The sequence below is a fragment of the Chiloscyllium plagiosum genome, unplaced genomic scaffold (genome assembly GCF_037043375.1).
Source record: "Chiloscyllium plagiosum isolate Xiang-an unplaced genomic scaffold, Cpla_swu_hap1 HiC_scaffold_23, whole genome shotgun sequence".
In the NCBI taxonomy this organism is placed as follows: Eukaryota; Metazoa; Chordata; class Chondrichthyes; order Orectolobiformes; family Hemiscylliidae; genus Chiloscyllium; species Chiloscyllium plagiosum.
Genome location: NW_028270161.1, coordinates 26,230,436 through 26,250,696, shown reverse-complemented (window position 1 = coordinate 26,250,696; position 20,261 = coordinate 26,230,436). Strand labels below are relative to the sequence as shown.

Below are 20,261 nucleotides of genomic sequence, written 5' to 3'. Positions count from 1 at the left end.
AGGGACAGAGATCACGTGAAGGTATTCGAGCAACAGAAACAGCACGAAAGAGTGCGAGCGACAGAGACAGCTCGAGAGACTGCGGGCGACAGGGAGAGGGCGAGATAATGCGAGTGACAGAAAGAGCACGAGCGACAGGGAGAGGGCGAGCGACTCGAGTGACAGAGAGCAAGGGCATGCCAGCGACACAGAGCGCGAGAAAATGCAAGTGACAGAGACACTGTTAGCAACAGACAGCGTGAGAGACTGTGGGCGACAGAGAGCACGTGAGGGAATGCGAGTGACAGAGAGATCGTAAGCACGAGAGAATGCGAGCGATGGAGGGAGCACGTGGAAATGCGAGTGACACAGAACGCGAGAGAATGCAAGTGACAGAGAGCACAGAGACTGTAGGCGACAGGGAGAGGGCGAGAGCATGCGGGCAACAGAGAGCGCGCGAGAGCATGCGAGCGACAGAGAGCGCGCGAGAGAATGCGAGCGACAGAGAGCGCGCGAGAGAATGCGAGCGACAGAGAGCGCGCGAGAGAATGCGAGCGACAGAGAGCGCGCGAGAGAATGCGAGCGACAGAGAGCGCGCGAGAGAATGCGAGCGACAGAGAGCGCGCGAGAGAATGCGAGCGACAGAGAGCGCGCGAGAGAATGCGAGCGACAGAGAGCGCGCGAGAGAATGCGAGCGACAGAGAGCGCGCGAGAGAATGCGAGCGACAGAGAGCGCGCGAGAGAATGCGAGCGACAGAGAGCGCGCGAGAGAATGCGAGCGACAGAGAGCGCGCGAGAGAATGCGAGCGACAGAGAGCGCGCGAGAGAATGCGAGCGACAGAGAGCGCGCGAGAGAAATCGAGCGACAGAGAGCGCGCGAGAGAATGCGAGCGACAGAGAGCGCGCGAGAGAATGCGAGCGACAGAGAGCGCGCGAGAGAATGCGAGCGACAGAGAGCGCGCGAGAGAATGCGAGCGACAGAGAGCGCGCGAGAGAATGCGAGCGACAGAGAGCGCGCGAGAGAATGCGAGCGACAGAGAGCGCGCGAGAGAATGCGAGCGACAGAGAGCGCGCGAGAGAATGCGAGCGACAGAGAGCGCGCGAGAGAATGCGAGCGACAGAGAGAGCGCGAGAGAATGCGAGCGACAGAGCGCGAGCGACAGAGAGAGCGCGAGCGACAGAGAGAGCGCGAGCGACAGAGAGAGCGCGAGCGACAGAGAGAGAGCGCGAGCGACAGAGAGCATGCAGAGACTGCAGGCGACAGGGAGAGGGCGAGAGCATGCGGCAAACAGAGAGACCACGAGAGAATGCGAGCACCAGAGTGCGCAAAACAATGTGAGCTATACAGAGAGCGCAAGAGACTGCGAGTGACAGAGAGAGCATGAGAGAATGCAAGCAACAGAGAGAGCGCGAGAGAATGCAAGTGACAGATATAGCGCAAGATAATGCGAGCGACAGAGTACAAAAGAATGCGAGTGACAGAGAAAATGTGCAAGAATACGAGTGACAGAGAGCGAGCGAGAGCATGCGAATGACAGAGACAGCATGAGAGAATGCGAGCAACAGAGAGCAAGAGAATGTGAGTGACAGAGAGAGCGTGAGAGTATGCGAGCGACAGTGAGAGCGCGACAGCATGCGAGCGACAGAAAGAGTGTGAGAGCAAGCGAGCGAGAGAGACAGCGTGAGAGAATGCGAGCAACCGAGCACAAGGGAACGTGAGTGACAGAAAGCGCGAGACAGGGTGCGGGCGACAGAGAGCACGAGATAATGCAAGCAACAGAGAGCGCGTGAAAGCATGCGAGCGACAGAGAGCGACAGACCTCGAGCAACAGCAAGCGTGCGAGGGAATGCGAGTGACAGAGAGAACACGTGAGAATGCGAGCGAAAGAGAGAAAGTGAGAGAATGCGAGCGACAGAGAGAGCGCGAGTGAAAGAGAGAGCATGAGAGCATGCAAGTGACAGGATGCAATAGACCTCGAGTGACAGCAAGCGTGCGAGGGAATGCGAGCGACAGAGACCGCAAGTGAATGCAAGCGATAGAGAGATTGTAAGACACTGCGAGCAACAGAGAGTGCAAGAGAATGCAAGCAACAGAGAGAGCGTGAGAGCATGCGAGTGACAGAGGAGCACATGGAAACGCAAGCGCAGAGTGCAAGAGAATGCGAGCGACAGAGAGCGTGACAGCATGCGAGCCACAGAAACAGCTTGAGAGCATGCAAGCGACAGAGAGTGCGACAGACTTCGAGTGACAGCAAGCGTGTGAGGGAATGCAACCGACAGAGAGAGCATGAGAGCGACAGAGAGACCGCGATAGACTGAGAGCGACAGCAAGCATGCGAGAGAGTGCGAGCGTCAGAGAAAGCGCGAGTGAATGTGAGCGATAGAGAGAATGTGTGAGAATGAAAGCGACAGAAAGAACGCGTGAGAATGCGAGCGATTGAGAGAGCGCGAGCGACAGAGAGAGCGCGAGCGACAGAGAGAGCGCGAGCGACAGAGAGAGCGCGAGCGACAGAGAGAGCGCGAAAGAATGTGGTCAACAGAGAGAACGTGAGGGAATGGGAGTGACAGAGAGCGCACGAGAGTATGCAAGCGACAGAGAGAGCATGAGAGGATATGGGTGACAGAGAGAGCGCAATAGAATGCAAGCGACAGTGTGCGAGAGTGAGAGCATGCAAGTGACAGAGAGCACGACAGAATGCGAGTGACAGAGAGAGCATGAGAGAATGCAGTCAACAGAGAGCGTGTCAGAGCACGCAAGTGACCGAGAGCGTGCAAGAGCATATGAGCGACAGAGAGAGTGTGAGAGCATGCAGTCAACAAAGTGCACACAAGAGCATCCGAGTGACAAGAGACAGCGTGAGAGCAACAGAGAGTGCGAGAGCATGTGAGCGACAGAGAAGGCGCGAAAGAATGCGAGCCACAGAGAAGGCACGAGAGCATGTGAGCGACAGACGGAGCACGAGGGAATGCGAACAGCAGAGAGAGTGCAAGAGAAGATGAGCGACAGAGAGGGCGAGAGATGGTGAGCGACAGAGAGGGCACGAGAGAAGGCAGGTGACAGAGAAGGCACGAGAGTGTGCGAGTGACAGGGAGAGCCGAGAGTGTGCGAGTGACAGGGAGAGCCGAGAGTGTGCGAGTGACAGGGAGAGCCGAGAGCGTGCAAGCGACAGAGAGTGCACTAGAACGAGAGCATGCAAGTGACAGAGTGCGTGCGACAGCACGTGAGCGACAGAGAGAGCGAGAGAGCGCAGGAGCCTGCGAGCGACAGAGAGAGCGAGAGAGCGCAGGAGCCTGCGAGCGACAGAGAGAGCGAGAGAGCGCAGGAGCCTGCGAGCGACAGAGAGAGCGAGAGAGCGCAGGAGCCTGCGAGCGACAGAGAGAGCGAGAGAGCGCAGGAGCCTGCGAGCGACAGAGAGAGCGAGAGAGCGCAGGAGCCTGCGAGCGACAGAGAGAGCGAGAGAGCGCAGGAGCCTGCGAGCGACAGAGAGAGCGCAGGAGCCTGCGAGCGACAGAGAGAGCGCAGGAGCCTGCGAGCGACAGAGAGAGCGCAGGAGCCTGCGAGCGACAGAGAGAGCGCAGGAGCCTGCGAGCGACAGAGAGAGCGCAGGAGCCTGCGAGCGACAGAGAGAGCGCAGGAGCCTGCGAGCGACAGAGAGAGCGCAGGAGCCTGCGAGCGACAGAGAGAGCGCAGGAGCCTGCGAGCGACAGAGAGAGCGCAGGAGCCTGCGAGCGACAGAGAGAGCGCAGGAGCCTGCGAGCGACAGAGAGAACACGAGAGAACGCGATCGACAGAGAGAACACGAGAGAACGCGTGCGACAGAGAGAACATGAGAGAATGCAAGCGACAGAGAGAACGTGAGAGAACGCGAGCAACAGAGACAGCGCGAGAGAATGCGAGCAACAGAGAGCGCGAGAGAATGCAAGCCACAGAGAAGGCGCAAGAGCATGTGCGCAACAGATGGAGCTTGAGGGAATGCAAGCGGCAGAGAGAGCACGAGAGGAGAGTGAAAGAGTGCGAGAGCATACGAGTGACAGAGAAGGCATGAGAGACTGTGAGCAACAGAGAGAGTGCAAGAGCGAGAGCATGTGAGCGACAGACAGCGTGAGAGAATGCGAGTGGCAGAGACAGCACGAGAGTGGGAGCATGCGAGTGACAGAGAGAGCGCGAGACCTAGAGCATGCGAGTAACAGAGAGAGCGAGAGAATGTGAGCGAGAGGGAGAGTGAGAGAATGCAAGCAATCTCGAGAGCGCAAGAGAGTGACGGAGAGAGGATGCGAGAGCAAGAATGTGAAAGCAAGAGAGCGAGAAAATGTGAGATAGGTAGCCTGACAGACCAAGAGAGTGAGAATGTGAGAGAGCAAGAGAATGCAGGAGCAAGAGAATGTGAGAGACAGACAGACTGAGCGACAGAGAATGCGTGATACCAAGAAAGTGAGGGAGACTGCGCAAGAGTGAGACCGAAGGAATGCGAGAGACAGAGAGAACGCAAGTGAGAGAGAGGTTGAGAGAGAAAGAATGCGAGGGCAAGGGAGCAAGAGAGTGCGAGAACGAGATGCCGAGAATGCGGAAGCAAAAGAATGCAAAAGAGTGACAGAAAATGAGAGCGAGAGACCGAGAGAGACAACGTGAGAGGTAGAGTGTGAGAGAGTGAGAATGCAGGAGTGAGAGCGCAATATACCAAGAAAGTGAGATTGTGAGTGCAAGAGACTGAGAGAGAACAAATGTAAGAGCCAGAATGTGAAAGTCGAGAGCAAAAATGCCAGAGCACGAATGAGGACATGCGCAAATGAGAACACAAGTGAATGAGGGAGAGAATGAGAGCATGAGAGAGAATGAAAGCAAATATGAAATAGAGCAGAAACAATAAAGAGAAAGAGAATGAGAAAAAAAAAGCATGTAATAGAATGAGACAGAAAAGAAAGTAAAAGGTGGAGAGAGAAAGACGAATGTGAGCATGCATTAGGTTGAAGGGGCTGGAGTGCAGACGAACAGGGGAGGGGCAGAGTGCAAGAAGACAATGTGTAGGAAGGTATAGTGTTATAGAGGTCTACAGCACAGAAAAAATCCTTTCGGCCTATTGAGTCCACAGTAGTCATAACAAATAGCTAACTATGCTAATCTCGTTTGACAGCACTTGGTGCATAGCCAGAAAAAGAGAAAGAAAAGCCAAGAGAGAGAAGTAATTATAATGTATAAATTAATGAAAGGAAAAATGTTGATAAACTACAAATGGAGGAAACAGGGTGGTGAAAGAGTTAGAAATGTGCAAAGAGTGGAGGAAGAGACAGGATTAATGAAATTAGACAAATAGGTGAACATAAGCACTAGGTCAAAACTAAACAGGATAGATAATAAATGCAAACTACTAGATCCAGTAAATCACAAAGTGAAATGTTTGGGTATTTCAATCCACAAGAATTTGCATGAATAACACTATTTTAAAGGAAATAAATTTGGTGTGTACAAATGCTTCAACTGCTGAGAGTTTGTATTTCTATACGGATAACAGTTTAAGGGCAACTCTGAAGAGTTGTCACTAGTGTGAACAATCTCTGCACAGCAAAACCAACAAACTACTCACCAGTTTCTGCTGTGGAGCAGTACTCACTGCAAAAATAAAAAAAAAGTAAAAATCAGCAACATGAAATGAAAGACTAAATACAAACTGTGCTGTTTATTTCACAATTTGTCATTGTTTTTTTTCTAAGGATACTAGAGGCAATGAGAAATATGGAAGTTAAACCAACAATTCATTGGATTATAGGTTTTAAATATTAAAAATAGTTAAGATTATGTAATTTGTCAAAATAAATTATCCCTAATCAGGGAATGTGGACAGATCATTATAGATTACTACAAAAAGCTGCGAGAACTTGCTGGACGTCATCTCAACAACTCTCCTTTTTGGCTTTATCACTGCCTCATGTGGTGCATGGCAAGAAATTAGCAAAGGTTAGGCCAACAATTATCTCCTTCTGTGGCACAGTAATCTGGTGTGAAAGTACCAAAGCATAACTTCAAAATCTGAGCTATATGATTTTGTTCTCAACTAATCTTCCATCTATTCGAAACTAAATAATGCATATAGGTATATATTCAGTAGACGTAACAGGTACCTCTGATAATATTTTCAATGAGATGTTGATGCCATTTTGGAAAAGTTGTTTAATACTGTAGTCAATCTCCCACATGCAGCTGCATATAAGGAACTAATATCAAGTATACTTTTCAGATGTTTTGGATTTAGAGAGGATATTTGGAAGTGGAATCCAACAAAACATGCAAATCAGGGTTCTACACAATACACAGCACAATTTGAATTAGAAGTCAGTAGACATGCTTGATAATGAAACAGCCAGAGCCAGAGAGGTGACCAGGGGTGATAGTTGCTGCCTGCAGCCCCAATGACCCTCCTGCAAACAAGACCCTAGTTCACCTCAAAATCGAATGCATCATTTTTGGGAATAGGCCATTATTTTGGGCTACCAATGATAGGTCTACTCCAACAGTCAGTCAGTCAGCCAGCCAAAAAGCCTTGGGGTGAACACTTAACTTGAAACTTTGATTTTCTCAATGTGGTACTGGAGGAAGTTTTAGTTATTTTAGAATTAGGATAGAATATTTTTATATTGATGTGGACTTGGAAACTGAGGTGAAAAAGCATGTACCTTTACTTAGAGTTAACATACCATTTTCACTTGGATGGAGAGCACGCTACCAGTTCTCAAAGCTCACAAACATGATCTGCAACAATTATGGAGGCATCAAAATGGGGTCACATTGGGAATAGCTTTGGGAAGCAATGCAATCAAGGGCTTGAGAAAAACTGCAAATGAACAGTTTTGTACCTTCACATATGGACTGGTAGGTGGTATTAATAACCAGGGCGAGATGCTGTTCTTTGATACTGCAGCCATGAGTTCCAAAGGTTGTACGATCTTCCCAAGGGATATGGATGCCTTTGTGAAGCTGGCTAAGAATTTGAAAGTTAGAGGCAGAGGATTTCATATTTGTGGTCCACCCAGGGACCACCAAAACCGACAACATGAAGAAAATTCTTCTGGTAGTGCTGGAGTCCAAATTAAAATGCAGAACCTCACAGCTAATAATCCCTGGCTTGTTCCTGAACATTGTGCAAATTGTCATAGGGACAAAAAGGTTAGAAGATGACAAATATGACTTAAAAGGATTGAGATAGACCAGGGTTTTGATTTATGACTTAGTACCAGCATTCTCCAGAAAGCAAGAGCTGCTCTGTTTTAATGTATTCCACTCAAACGGTGTTTAGGAAAATGGACAACTTGGTGAACAGGAGGAAATTATAACAAAGGGTGAATTCAGAAAAAAAAAAGAGATCGATCTTCCAGAGAGTCAACCCAAAGAATGCGACAGGCCTGGACGAAGTCAGTGGAGGTTTTTACTGACATCTTCAACCTCTCCCTCATACAAGCCAAAGTCTCTACCTGCTTCAAGAAGACCACCATTATCCCGGTACCAAAGAAAGCGCATGCAACATACCTTGATGACTACCACTCAGTGATTCGCACATCCACAATCATGAAATGCTTCAAGAGGCTAGTCCCCTCCAAACTGATCTCAAAGATTCGAGACCTAGATCTCCGCCCTCTGGAACTGGATCCTCAGCTTCCTGACCCATAGACTGCAATCAATGAAGAGAGACCACTGCACATCCTCCATGATAACCCTCAACACTGGAGACCCCAAAACATGTTTCCAACCCCCTGCTTTACTTCCTGTACACCCACGACCGTGTAGCCAAATTCTGAGTGACATACAAGTTCACTGAAAACACCACCATGGTAGGACAGATATCAAATAACAATGAGTCACAATACAGAAAGGAGATAAAGGACTTGGTGCACCATAATAACAACCTTTCATTGTCAGAAAAAGAACTGATCATTGACTTCAGAAAGAAAAAAGAGGAGAACATGGCCCCATCTACATCAATGGAGTCGAGGTTGAGAGCATCAAGTTCCTCGGAATGACATTAACCAACAACCTGTCCTGAACTTCCCATGTAGATGTGACAGTCAAGAAGGCATAACAATGTCTCTTCTTCTTCAGGCAGTTTAGGAAATTCGGCATGTCCATAAGGATGATCTGCCTGTATTGCCTGCAAACAAAACTTTTCACTGTACTTAAGTACACATGACCACAATAAATCAAATCAAATCAAACCAAATAACTTCAAGACCCTAAAGCAGAATTGCAATTTGAGTAACAAATAAGCAGAATGAATCATAAAGGGGCAGGCAGAGATAATTGGACATTAGGGGTTGCTGAAGTGACATTGCAGGAAACAAAAAGTTAAGACGAAAACACAATATGAAATTGTGTCATGTAATCGCAAATAAATAGCTGAATTAGTAGCAGAGATAGAATTAAAAGGGTTGATGAAAAAGTCTTTATGGAAATGTGATTTTGAAGTAACAAAGATTGAAATTTAAATATTCCAGGATACTCCTTTACAAAAGCAAGGGAAAAAGGAAAAGGATTGGTAGACCTCATTAAAAAAATTTAACTTAAAAATCAACATGTACAATAGGTTTGGAAGGAGTTATAGAGAAAATAGATAGTTATTACTTATAGGCCAGTTTTAGTAGTTAAAAGGTCAGATAGAGTGTAAATCAAGAAATTTGAGATACATGTCACAAAGATAATATAATAATAAAATATACTTTAAATCTTCATATAGTAAAAAGACTGAGGACAAGTTCATGGAATGCATTCAAGATTCTTTAAGCCAGTATGTGGAGAAGCTGTCTCGGAAACAGACTCTTATTTGAAAATTGTGTAATGAAACAGGGTTGCTAATAATTTTCTGGTAAAGAACCTATGAAAAGAATGATGATGACATTATCGTAGAGTATGAGAGTCATTTAGTTAAATCTGAATCTTTCTCTATTAAAGCAAACTTTAAGGGTAAGTGGGAAAAGTGAGCTAAGCTAGTTTGGGAAATTAGGTGAAAACATACGATAAGACAATAAGACATAGGAGCAGAGTCAGACCATTCGGTCCATTGAGTCTGCTCTGCCATTTGATCATGCTTCTCAATCCCATTCTCCTGCCTTCTCCCTCTATTCCTTGATCCCCTTACCAATCAAGAACCAATGTATCTCTTCTTGAAATACATGCAATGACCTCCACCACCTCTGTGGCAAAGAGTTTCACAGATTCACCACCTTCTGGCTGAAGAAATTCCTCCTCAGCTCAGTTCTCAAGGGTCACTCCTTCACTCTGAGGCTGTGACCTTGAGTCCTAGTCCCTTCTAGTGGAAATGTCTTCTGCACATCCACTTTATCCAGGCCTCTGGACCCCTGCAATTCCCACTCCCCCAAGGCCAGCACATCTTTCCTTAGACAAGAGGCACAAACTGCTCACAATATTCCAAATGCAGTCTGACCAGAACCTAATACAGCCTCGGCAGTACATCTCTGCTCTTGTATTCTAACCCAATGAAATGAATCCTAATATTGCATTTGCCTTCCTAACTGCCAAATGAATCGCATGTTACCCTGAACAGAATCATGAACTAAGACTTGGGAGTCCCTTTGTGCTTCAAATTTTCAAAGCCTTTCCGCATTTATAAAATAGTCTATGCCTCTATGTTTCCTACCAAAACACAATTTCATACTTTCCCACACTATATTCCATCTGTCACTTCTTTGCCCATTGCCTGGTATGTTCAAGTCCTTTTGTAGCCACCCCACTTATTGTCCCTCCACCTATTTTTGTGTAAATTACAAACATTGCAACAATGCCCACCGTTCCTTCATCCAGATCATTCAGGTATAACATGAATAGTAGTGGTCCCAACCCTGACCCCTGTGGAACTCCACTAGTCACCCAGTCAATCCTCTATCCATACCAGTACATTGCCTCTAACACCATGGAAATTTATCTTATTTAGCAGCTTCCTGTGCAGCACCTTTGTCAAAAGTCTTCTGGAAATCCAAATAGATCATGTCCACTGGCGCTCCATTGTCTAACTTGCCCTCACCTCCTCATGATTTGTCAGGCATGACTTCCCCTTGACAAAGTTATGTTGATTCTCCCCTAATTTACCATGCACTCACAAGTACTCCACAATCTCACTGTTAATAACAGACACTAAAATCTTTCCCGAGGTCAGACTAACCAGCTTAATAGTTTCCGGTCTCCTGCCTCTCTTTCTTCTTAAACAGGGATGTTAAATTAACCACTTTCTAGTTCTCAAAGACACACAGCCCCCACCCCCGACTCCAGTGATTCCTGAAAAATGACTGCTAATGCCTTCTACAATTTCCTTCAGAACTCTTAGGTGCAGCTCATCTGGTCTGGGTGCATTATCCGCCTTCAGATCTTTCAGCTTCCCAGAACCTTCTCTTTGTGATGACCACTACACTCACCGCTACCCCGGTCTCTCCTGAAGTTCTGGTACAGTGCTGGCATTTTCCACTGTGAAAACTGATGCAAAGTATCTAATCAGTTCCTCCACCATTTCTTTGTTCCAATTACTACTTCTCTTTCAGATTATGGTCACTGCCTCAAAGGATTCCTTCACTTTTGGCTCCCTAATCAAGTCTGCCTCATTACATATTACCAAATCCAGAAATGCCTGTTCCCTAGTGGGTTCTACCAAAGCTGCTCCAAAAATTCATCTCTCAGACATTCCACAAATTCGTTTTGTTTAGATCTACTATCAACCTGTTTTTCCCAGTCCACTTGTATATTGAAGTCCCCCTCACATGCATTTTCTATTTCATGATGCTAGGAGGCCTTAACACAACTTTATCAAGGTATTTTCTCCTTTGCAATTCCTCAACGCTATCCACTCAGATTCCCTGCCATCTGACTCTATATCACTTCTTGCTATTGATTCAATTTCATTTCTTGCTAACAGGACAAAGCCGCCTCCTCTGCCCATCCTTTTTAAAGGCCGTGTATCCTTGAATACTTAATTCCTACCCCTGATCCCCTTACAGCCACGTCTCAGATACCCACAATATCATACCTGCCAATTTCAATGTGTGCTAAAAGCTCATTTACTTTGTTTCGTATGCTGTATACATTTATGCACAACACCTTCAGTCCTGCATTGACTGCCCCACTTCCCATCATATGTGCTGTATCGGAGGTTAGATTCCTGAACTTTTCCATACTCTCTGTCCTGGAAACCTGATTTGGAAACTTTAACCTCTGTTGAGTTCTCCACCACTTTAAAGTTTTTCATAATTTTGCATGCAATTGAACCCACCTCCCCATTGTTTAGTTTGAAGTCCTATCCACAGTCCTACTTATGTGATTCACAAGGACTCTGGTCCCAGTGTGATTTAGTTGAAGCCTGTCCCATTAGAACAGCTCCCTCCTTCCCTTGCATTGATGTCAATGTCCCATGAATTCAAACCCATTTCTCCCATATCAATTTCTGAGCCATGGTTAATAATCCTTCTACTAAGGTTTCTTCCTGTCTACCCTGTCTATGCCCCTCCTAGTTTTGTAAACTTCAGTAAGAATCTTGCTCAAGTTTTTCTGCTCTAAGGTAAACAGTCCCAGCGTATCTTGTCTCTCTTCATACCTGAAACATTCCAGCCCAGAAAACATTCTGGTAAATCTCCTCTGCACCCACTTTAGTGCAATCACATCCTTCTAGTGTGGCAACTAGTACTGTTAACAGTACTCAGGCTGTGGCCTAACTAACATCTTATACACCTCCACCATAACTTACCTTGCATTCTTGTATTCAATGCCTTGTCTAATAATGACAAATATCCCATGACTTCTTAACCACTAATCCCCGTGTCCTGTTGCCTTCAGGGATCTGTGGGCATGATCCTCTGCATTTACTGTATCCTCCCTTGGCTTGTTAGTCTTCCCAAAACGCATGACCTCTCATTTTTTGGGATTAAATTCAATTTCCCATTGCTCTCTCACTCTGACCAGCCTACTTACATCATGCTGTAGTCTAAAGTTTTCTGCTTCGCTATTCACCACATCAACTTTTATGCTAACTGTGAACTTACTGGTCAAACTTTCTACATTCCGTCTAGATCATTAATGTACTCCATAAACAGCAAGGAACCGAGCGCCAAACACTGCATAATGCCATTGGACACAGGTTTCCAATCACAAAAGCAATCTTCGACTATCACCCTCTGCCTCCTGCCCCAAAGCCCATTTTAGATCCAACTTATTCAAAGCACAGAAACATTTGAAATTAACAACCCTTCCTCAGAGTAAATGAAATCCCTGTTAAGTGTCAGGATCCCTGTAGGGCTGAATAACTTTTAAAAGGAAAGAATCCCCAATGTTGCCAGAAGAAATGAATCAGGTTGACAAGATTTCATTTTTTACAAGTTTGCCTGGAACAAACCAACTAAAAACGACATACCGTAATTCAAACATTAATAAACAAGCAAAGGATGTTTCAAATGAAAAGGCAAATTTCACTTTAAATAGTCAATACTATAAAGATATACCTTGAGTACAAGCACTTGCATTTGTCCCACACAGTAGCACAATGTGCAATTTCACATTCTTTCCACCTTCACCTGTATTGTGCAGGAGGCCTCGCTTCCCACTCAATCATTTTGAATCTTCAGTGATATTCACCTGCAGCTGTATACTATCTGAAATCCCCAGATAGTTAAAACTGACAACATGCTGAAGTGGGAGTTGACACAGGGCATGCTGACATGGGGCACACAGACACAAGCTGGCTGCTGAGCCATTACATGGAAAAGCATAGCGAAGCATACATAGGTACTGCCTGAGGTCAACAGGATACCAGCACAATGGACACAGAAATTAGTTTAAGGTGGGTAGGGGAGACAATACACATCAGTAACGTCTACTGCCCACCAAAATGTCCGAGTCCAGCCACCACCTTCAATAGAAATGATAACTACCTGAGACTGCTTGTATACAAATGTTAATACCCTAGATTTGCAGTAATGGAAAATGATCTTCCTTCTCAGGAAGAACGATCATGACCAATTACTGCAGCAATGGACTTCTGCATAGCTGCTGAAACTGACAATGACTCTGTAATGTTTTCTGTGAACAAACCATGCTACACAAAGACTCAATAGCTGGACCATTACACCATGAAATGTATAAAATATCGTGACATGTGCTCTGAGGGCAAGAGAAGGCTTGCAGCTGACAACCGTGCTGCCGAATGTCTCTCTCCCCGGAGCTCGGGTGTCTTCGTACAATAAACTCTGTCGTTGAATCCAGATTCTGACTTCAAGGCGGGTGATTTTCTCCACAACAATGCAAAGGGTCATATTCACAGAGATGTACAGCATGGATCAAGGCCCTTCGGCCCATCTTGTCACTGCACGTTGTCAAGCGAATAACTATTCTTGGCTCTTGATGATTAACTGAATATTTTTTAAATGTTGTGAAGGTTCCTGCCTCTACCACCCTTTCAGGCACTGAATTCTAAATAGCCACCACACTCTGGGTAAAAAAATTCTTCCTTAAATCCACTCTAAACCCTCACCCTTTACACTAAATTTAAGTCCCAGGTATTGATCTCTCTGTTAAGAAAAAAGTTGTGAAGGGTCACATTTGAGTCAAAACATCAGGTCCACTTTGTACAACCTTCTCAGACTCAGGTTACAACAGTTCTCATGTCACAGAATCCCTAAACATTCCATTTCTTGACCCATCTGAACAGTCAGGTGGACTCTGGCAAAAATGTAACACGGGCAATGGGTCTTGTCCAATTATCAATTTATCCAATTCAGTCCCCTGCTGCTGCTGTCTTTAGCTCTGTCCTTTCTAACTGTATTACAAAGAATATAACAGGGTCTGTATACTCTGAGTCTTGCCTCAATGCCAGGACCTGTTGTAAACTACAAAACAGAAAACGAATCCACTTATGGCGAGCATACTAAACTATATATTCTCAACTACCAATCTCATGATATACTAGATCCTAACACAACAATTAGCTTTTTATTTACATTTTTCTTCTTAATTTCTCATCTCCATGGCAAATGCAGGTCATGTGGACATTTTTCGTACTTATGTCATATGTTCAAATAAGTGGTTGCTCGTTTAAAGAGATTGTGTCTGCACTATGGGTCAAATGGCCTCCTTCTGTGTTGTAGCAATTCTTCTGATTTATAATTAGGAAACCAACTAGCTCTCATTAAGATCTTTTATCATTTGAACATGGAATGTCAGCAACATTGGCTAGGTCCGTATTTATTGCCTAACTCCAAATGCCCTTGACTAGGTGATGGGGAGCTATTTTCTTTAACCATTGCAATCTCTGCAATGCAGGTTTGGTCAAAGTGCTGTTAGAAAGAGAGTTTCAAGATTTTGACAGTGAATGTACAGCTTGTAGATCCATGTCAGGGTATTGTGCAGCTTGGAGAGGACCCTTCAGGTGGTGCTGCTCCTATGCATCTGCTGTCCTTCTGGGTATTGGCTGTTGCAAGTTTGAAAAGGTGCTGTTGAAGGAGCTTTGGTGAATCGCTGCAGTGTCTCTTGTAGGTGGTAACAATGCTGCCAATGAGTATTGGTGGTGAAGGGAATGCCTGGTGAAATTAGTGGATGGGTTGCCAATTAAATCAACAGCTTTGTTCAGGATGGTGTCAAGTTTCTTGACTTACTTAAGCTACATCATCCAGGTATGTAGACAGCATTCCATCACTCCTGACGTGTGCCTTGTAGATAATGGCTTGCATTAGGAGACAAGGAGCTTCTGGTTACAGAATTCCTAGCCTCTGACCTGACCATACAGTCACAATATTTGTATGGCTAGTCCAGTTGATTGTTTTCTATTCACTGGAAGCTCCCCCAGAATATGATAATGGAGGACTTGACAATGGTACTGCTATCAAACATCAAGGGAAATGATTAGATTCTCTCTGATTGCCATTACTTGGCAGTTCTATTACACAAACTTTACTTGATACTAGTTAGCACAAGCCTGAATCTTGCCAAAATAGTCATATTGAAGGCATAGTGGTATTGTCACTGGATTTTAATCCAGAGCCCAAGGTATGGCTCTGGAGTCCCAGGATCAAATCCCACTAATGGCAAATGGTGGAATAACAATATGGAATTAAACGTCTAAAGAATGTCCACTGCTGATTGTCCTAAACACCCATCCGGTTCACCAACATTCATTCAGGAAGGAAAATTGTCATCTTTACCTGGTCTGGCCTACATGTGACTTCAGACTCCCAGTAATGTAGTTAATACTTAACTGCCATCTGAAATGGCTTAGCAAGCAACTCTGTTGGATTAGTGAAAAAGTCTCAAAAAAGGAGTGAAACCAGACAGGTCACCTGGCACAATCTAGGTACCAGAAATGACAACAGCAAACGCAGCTCCACAAACCCTGCAAAGTTCTCCTTATTAACATCCGGAGGCTAGTGCCAGAATTGAGACAACCATTTCAGACTAGTTTAGCAACAGCCTGACAGTCATACTTACTGAAACGCAACTTATAGACCAAGTCCCAGTCAAAACGATTAACATCCCAGAATATGTCGTGTTCCACTGGCAGGACAGACTTAACAGATGTTATAGCAGAATGATAGACAGTTGAAAGGGAATTGCCCTGGGAGTCTTTAACACTTGGTCTGGAGCCCATGAAGCTTCACAGCATCAAGTCAAACATTGGCAAGAAAGGTGTTGTCGATTACTACCCCGATCAAACCCAAACCAAACCCATCCACTTAACCAACACCTAACTGACGAATCAGTGCTCTTCCATGTTGAGCACCACTTGAAGGAAGTACTAAGAGCGGCACAGCTGCTGAACCACCTGGCATTCACTCCTGCACATTTCAGTGAATCTGGGTTGATCATAATGGAGGAGTGGGGAACGTGCTGGGTCATGAGGCTGCGGATTGTGTTGGGCATATAATAATGGGATGGCCCATTTTGAATTGCTAAATCTGTTCAAAACCTACCCCGTAAAGCACAGTTGTAGTGCCACACAACACAAAGGCATATATTCCCAAAGTGAAGACGGATGGGATTTTGTCTCCACAAGGACTGTATAGTGGTCACTCTCACCAATACTGTCATGGATGGATGCAACTGTTACAGGTAGATTGATGACAACGAGGTTATCCCTCTTGTTGGTTTCCTGAATACCTGTGGCACACTCAGTCTAGCAGCTATGTGGGGTTTAAACAATGCCATGAGAATTCATGGGGCCCATGTTGAGGATTTACAGGGCAAATCCTTCCCATCTGCATTCTACTGTGCTGCAACATTCGCTGGGTCTGACCCACCAGTGACGTAAGATATACACATACATGGTGACAAAAGCCTCTGGGATATTGTAAAATACGATTTCATGGCTATGACTATAATAATTTTCCCAATTTTGGCAAAAGAACCCATTATGTGGGAAAGTCTATGCAGGGTAGACCAGACCAGATCAGGATGGCAGATCTTCTTTCCTGAAGGACATTCATGAATCAGAACAATTAATAATGGCTCAATGGTCACCATTAGATTAGCTGGTAATTTCAAGATTTAATAACTGAATTTAAATTTCACCGTCTGCTCTAAGTAGTAGCCCATGCCTCTGCATTAACAGTCCACTAATAGAACCATTTGTCATTATCGCTCCTTTGGATTGCCCCCGACTTCATTTTGGTCTTAAAGACAATAGTACAAAAATAAACTGTAGGTTTTTCTCAAAGTACACAGGTCATCATATTAAGATGACTTACCTGCTGAACCAGAAGGTGGTGGAGCACCAGCTTTTTGCCATTCTGTTGCTTCAACAGCCATTCGTCGAATGTAGGATTCATCTACACACATTAAGATGTTTTCTGGTTTTATGTCTGTGTGAATAATCTTGCACTTGCTGTGTAGATAATCTAAACCCTGCAATACCTATTAGCAAACAAAGGATGGAAAGCAAACTAAGTCAAATTTCGGCTCTCCAAAGTACAATAGTTAAACATAAACTGCATTTTGAGCTGTTTCAGTGCAGACATACTCTTATTGTGTTTATAATATTCAAGAATATTTTGATCAGACCCCAAAAGTTTTCATGAGTACCACTTCCTGCCAAATGGGAACTTGACTTACAAAAAAATGCTCATTTGTCACATTTACAAAATATGATTTTGGCCCACAGATACACTTCAAAATAAAAGTGACATCATTTATATTAATAACGTGTAAGCAAGCATTAGGTAAACTGCCAATATTTATTTTCAAATGAGAAGGGCAGCAGAATTTTCATTTTACACTGCTCTTACTTTAATCTTAGCTCAGCTACAGTCAGAACAAGAAACTAGGCTGCAAAAGAGGTGGAAACAAGTGAAAATACTGCAGGCTGGTCATTCAAAATGCAGCTTATATTTCACTCAACAAACATGTAGTGTTTAGGCTCATCAAAGTTTGGAACAGATCATCACCGATTACAAGTAACCCACTCTGGCAAAGCAGTTGAAGCCAATTTTTGATTCAGCATCTCTCAAAAAAGATAAAGTATGAAAAATTATTAAAACTATTTCTGAGAAAGTACCGGGGTAAAGAATGAGTTAAATGACTAACATGCGGTTTTCTCTTTCTATTAACTTAAACTTGTAAATACGGTAAATCAGTCACGGATTGTCAGAAAAAATATATTTTTGTGAAGTTAAGCCCAGATTTGTCCAAATCTCAAATTGGCTTCCTTCACAGAAAGATAAGCCAGGTCACCAACATGCTGCATGATCATGCCATAGCACAAGTTGTCACAGACTATATCTTATATTAAGACTGTTGTATTCAAAGCAGTCTGGATGATTAATTATACTAGTTGAGAAGGAAAAGACGACAATGAGGAGAGAAAGCAAAATGTAAAATGGGGTGGTTTATATGAAAGGGTGGATTACACACTACCCACCAATCCACAAGTCAGTCAGCACTTGGCCAATGTGAAATCCGGTTGTCCCACAGCAATACTATGCTGGGGTCAGCCTCAATTAGTTGAGAAGGTGATACCCTCCCCCATCAAGAACAAAGTCCCTGAAAACTGCTGGCCAACCAGATTGCAGCTCTGTTGTCATAGTAATGCCATTTACAATACTGACCAGTGCTGAGAGTACAACATGTCTCCATGAAAAAATTAAAGATGGATAATGCATTTGGGTGGGAGCAAGTGCTAAACATACGGACAGGATAGCACCTATGGGTCAAAGTGCCTCCAGTGGGCACAGGGAACTCCCCAAATGATATAACATCTCTTCACCACCTACCAGTCCAATAACAACCCATGCTATCAAAGATGCTGGGCTTCTTATCTTCCTTCTACCTGTTCCACAGGCCAAATAATATGGCAAAGATGGAATGAGTCTATTAAACAGCAGTTAACTGCCACTTAACCTCATCAGGCCAAACAGCAGAGTCTTACCCTGATATCTTACCCACCCCAACATGTAATATTGGAGGAAAACAGGTGAACGCACCAGTCACCCAGTATATTATAGATGGCCATGCCTTCAAATACACCAGTGTTGAGAGATGGTGGGGTTGTAAAAATCAACTAAAAATATCTTACATAAAACTGAAAAGGCAAATAATTAGCTTCCCTACAGGAAGGGTTTACATCTGAACATTGCTGTTATCCACCAATATAATTCATTTGCTTAATAAATGCAGTGTCCCTTCACAGAATAAGTATTATGTCTCTGATTGGAAAAAAATGTGTTCTGGATGTTTCATTTAATTTCTTTCATGTTGCCACTATCCACTGACCACAAAGTGGTAATTATCACATGTATGGAGAAATCTGTGATCCCTCCTAGCCAAAGGCTACAACACTGTAAAACATAGCATCTAAAGTAACAAATGGAGAAAAAAAGAAATGAGCAAATTTATATTCATTAAAAATTATACATACACAAAGCTGAACAACACTTTGTAAAAGATAAAGTATATTTACAAAAGAAATTTAGTTGTATATCTAAAAATTGATATTAGCACTTAACAAAATGCATTTTACAGCAACTTGATTTTTTTAATACTTAGTCAAGACATGCCAAACCAACAGCACATGTTATTTATCTGCAAAAGGAAATAGTTTGATCGCTTTCAAAATTCAGCAAAAGTGCAAAATAATGTGCCTTGCAGTATTGTGGCAAATTCTGAGCTGTAAGGAAAGTAAAAAATAGAAATAAATAAGATGTTATCCAATAGCCTACTGTCAACAAAGATGACTTTAAATATTGTTAACTATCTTTAAATAGTAATGTCTAAATGTACTTAACATCATAAGCAAATACCACAAACCCATTTTTCTCCCCAATTCTCTGCACAATTTCATCTTAAAATATAAAAAGTAGTGCAAGCATAAATTTTAGGCCCAGCCTATCTGTAAAAGCTGAATAAAGTCAATACCTAAGGATATATAGCATTTCAGAAACAAAGAACAGGCTTTCTGTTCAATATTTGGTTGACTTACCTGCTGAATAATACTTTTTACACAAAGAATAGGAAGTCCCTGGTAATTTGATTTGATAATCCATTTCAAAAGGTGGTGACCCAGCACTTCAAACACCATGCAGACATCTGTAACATGGTCAAGGGTAAAATGAAAACCTAACTGATCCCAGTATTTTATATATCCAGTTACCTTGCAATTAAGATAACAGCTTCAGAGCTGCCAATGAACTTGCAAATTTACCATTCATAAATTTAGGAGGGAACCAATTCTTAAGCTAGGAATATGGCTGCTAGAGAAACAAATAGCTGCTTATTAGTGTAAAAAATGACATGGTAAAACTGCATACAAAACCCAGCATAGTGACTAATGTTGCTTAAATAATAAGAGGATAAAATTCTGACCATTGAAATGAGATAGTTGGGAATGGTCAGGAATCCATTTAACTGACTAGCAGGTTTTGCCATGCCTCTTAAACTCAGCCATAGCATTAGCATCCTGTTTCCAAGTTGCCTCACCAGGAGGGCAGGAAGGATATCATGGTTAATCTGTGAAAGGAAGGATTTTCAGTTAAAATGATAGAGACATGGATCATAATGGCTAAGTTGTACACGGATTGTTGAGGTTGAGATTTCAGCAACCACTGCAATGGAAAGGAGAGAAATGAAGACTCCCCCTGGGTTCCTGACATGACTGGGGGTCATACTGGATAAATCCAAATTGTAGGCATTTTTCTGAAAATATATTAAATTACATTAAAAAATGTGAAATACCAAAATTAACTTGAGTAGAATACTTTCACCCCCAAAATTCTGAATTTTCCACTGAAAGGTACCATTTGACCACTCCAAAAGTGTACTA

The 20,261-nt window shown here is 43.7% G+C and overlaps 1 protein-coding gene across 6 annotated transcripts in view; it reads right to left on the bottom strand.

The window, feature by feature from the left end:
- The window catches only part of srpk2 (SRSF protein kinase 2), a 217,367-nt gene that overhangs the window by 51,628 nt on the left and 145,478 nt on the right, over positions 1–20,261 (bottom strand). For 5 of the 6 annotated variants that reach the window (XM_043713864.2, XM_087999496.1, XM_087999498.1 and 2 more), the window contains 3 exons: positions 19,422–19,528; positions 16,696–16,861; positions 5,562–5,587 (listed from right to left, as the gene is read on the bottom strand). In XM_043713864.2, coding sequence (XP_043569799.2) covers positions 5,562–5,587; positions 16,696–16,861; positions 19,422–19,528 — 299 coding nt within the window. The remainder of the gene's footprint in view (positions 1–5,561; positions 5,588–16,695; positions 16,862–19,421; positions 19,529–20,261) is intronic. The other variant, XM_087999497.1, reaches the window with a different exon arrangement.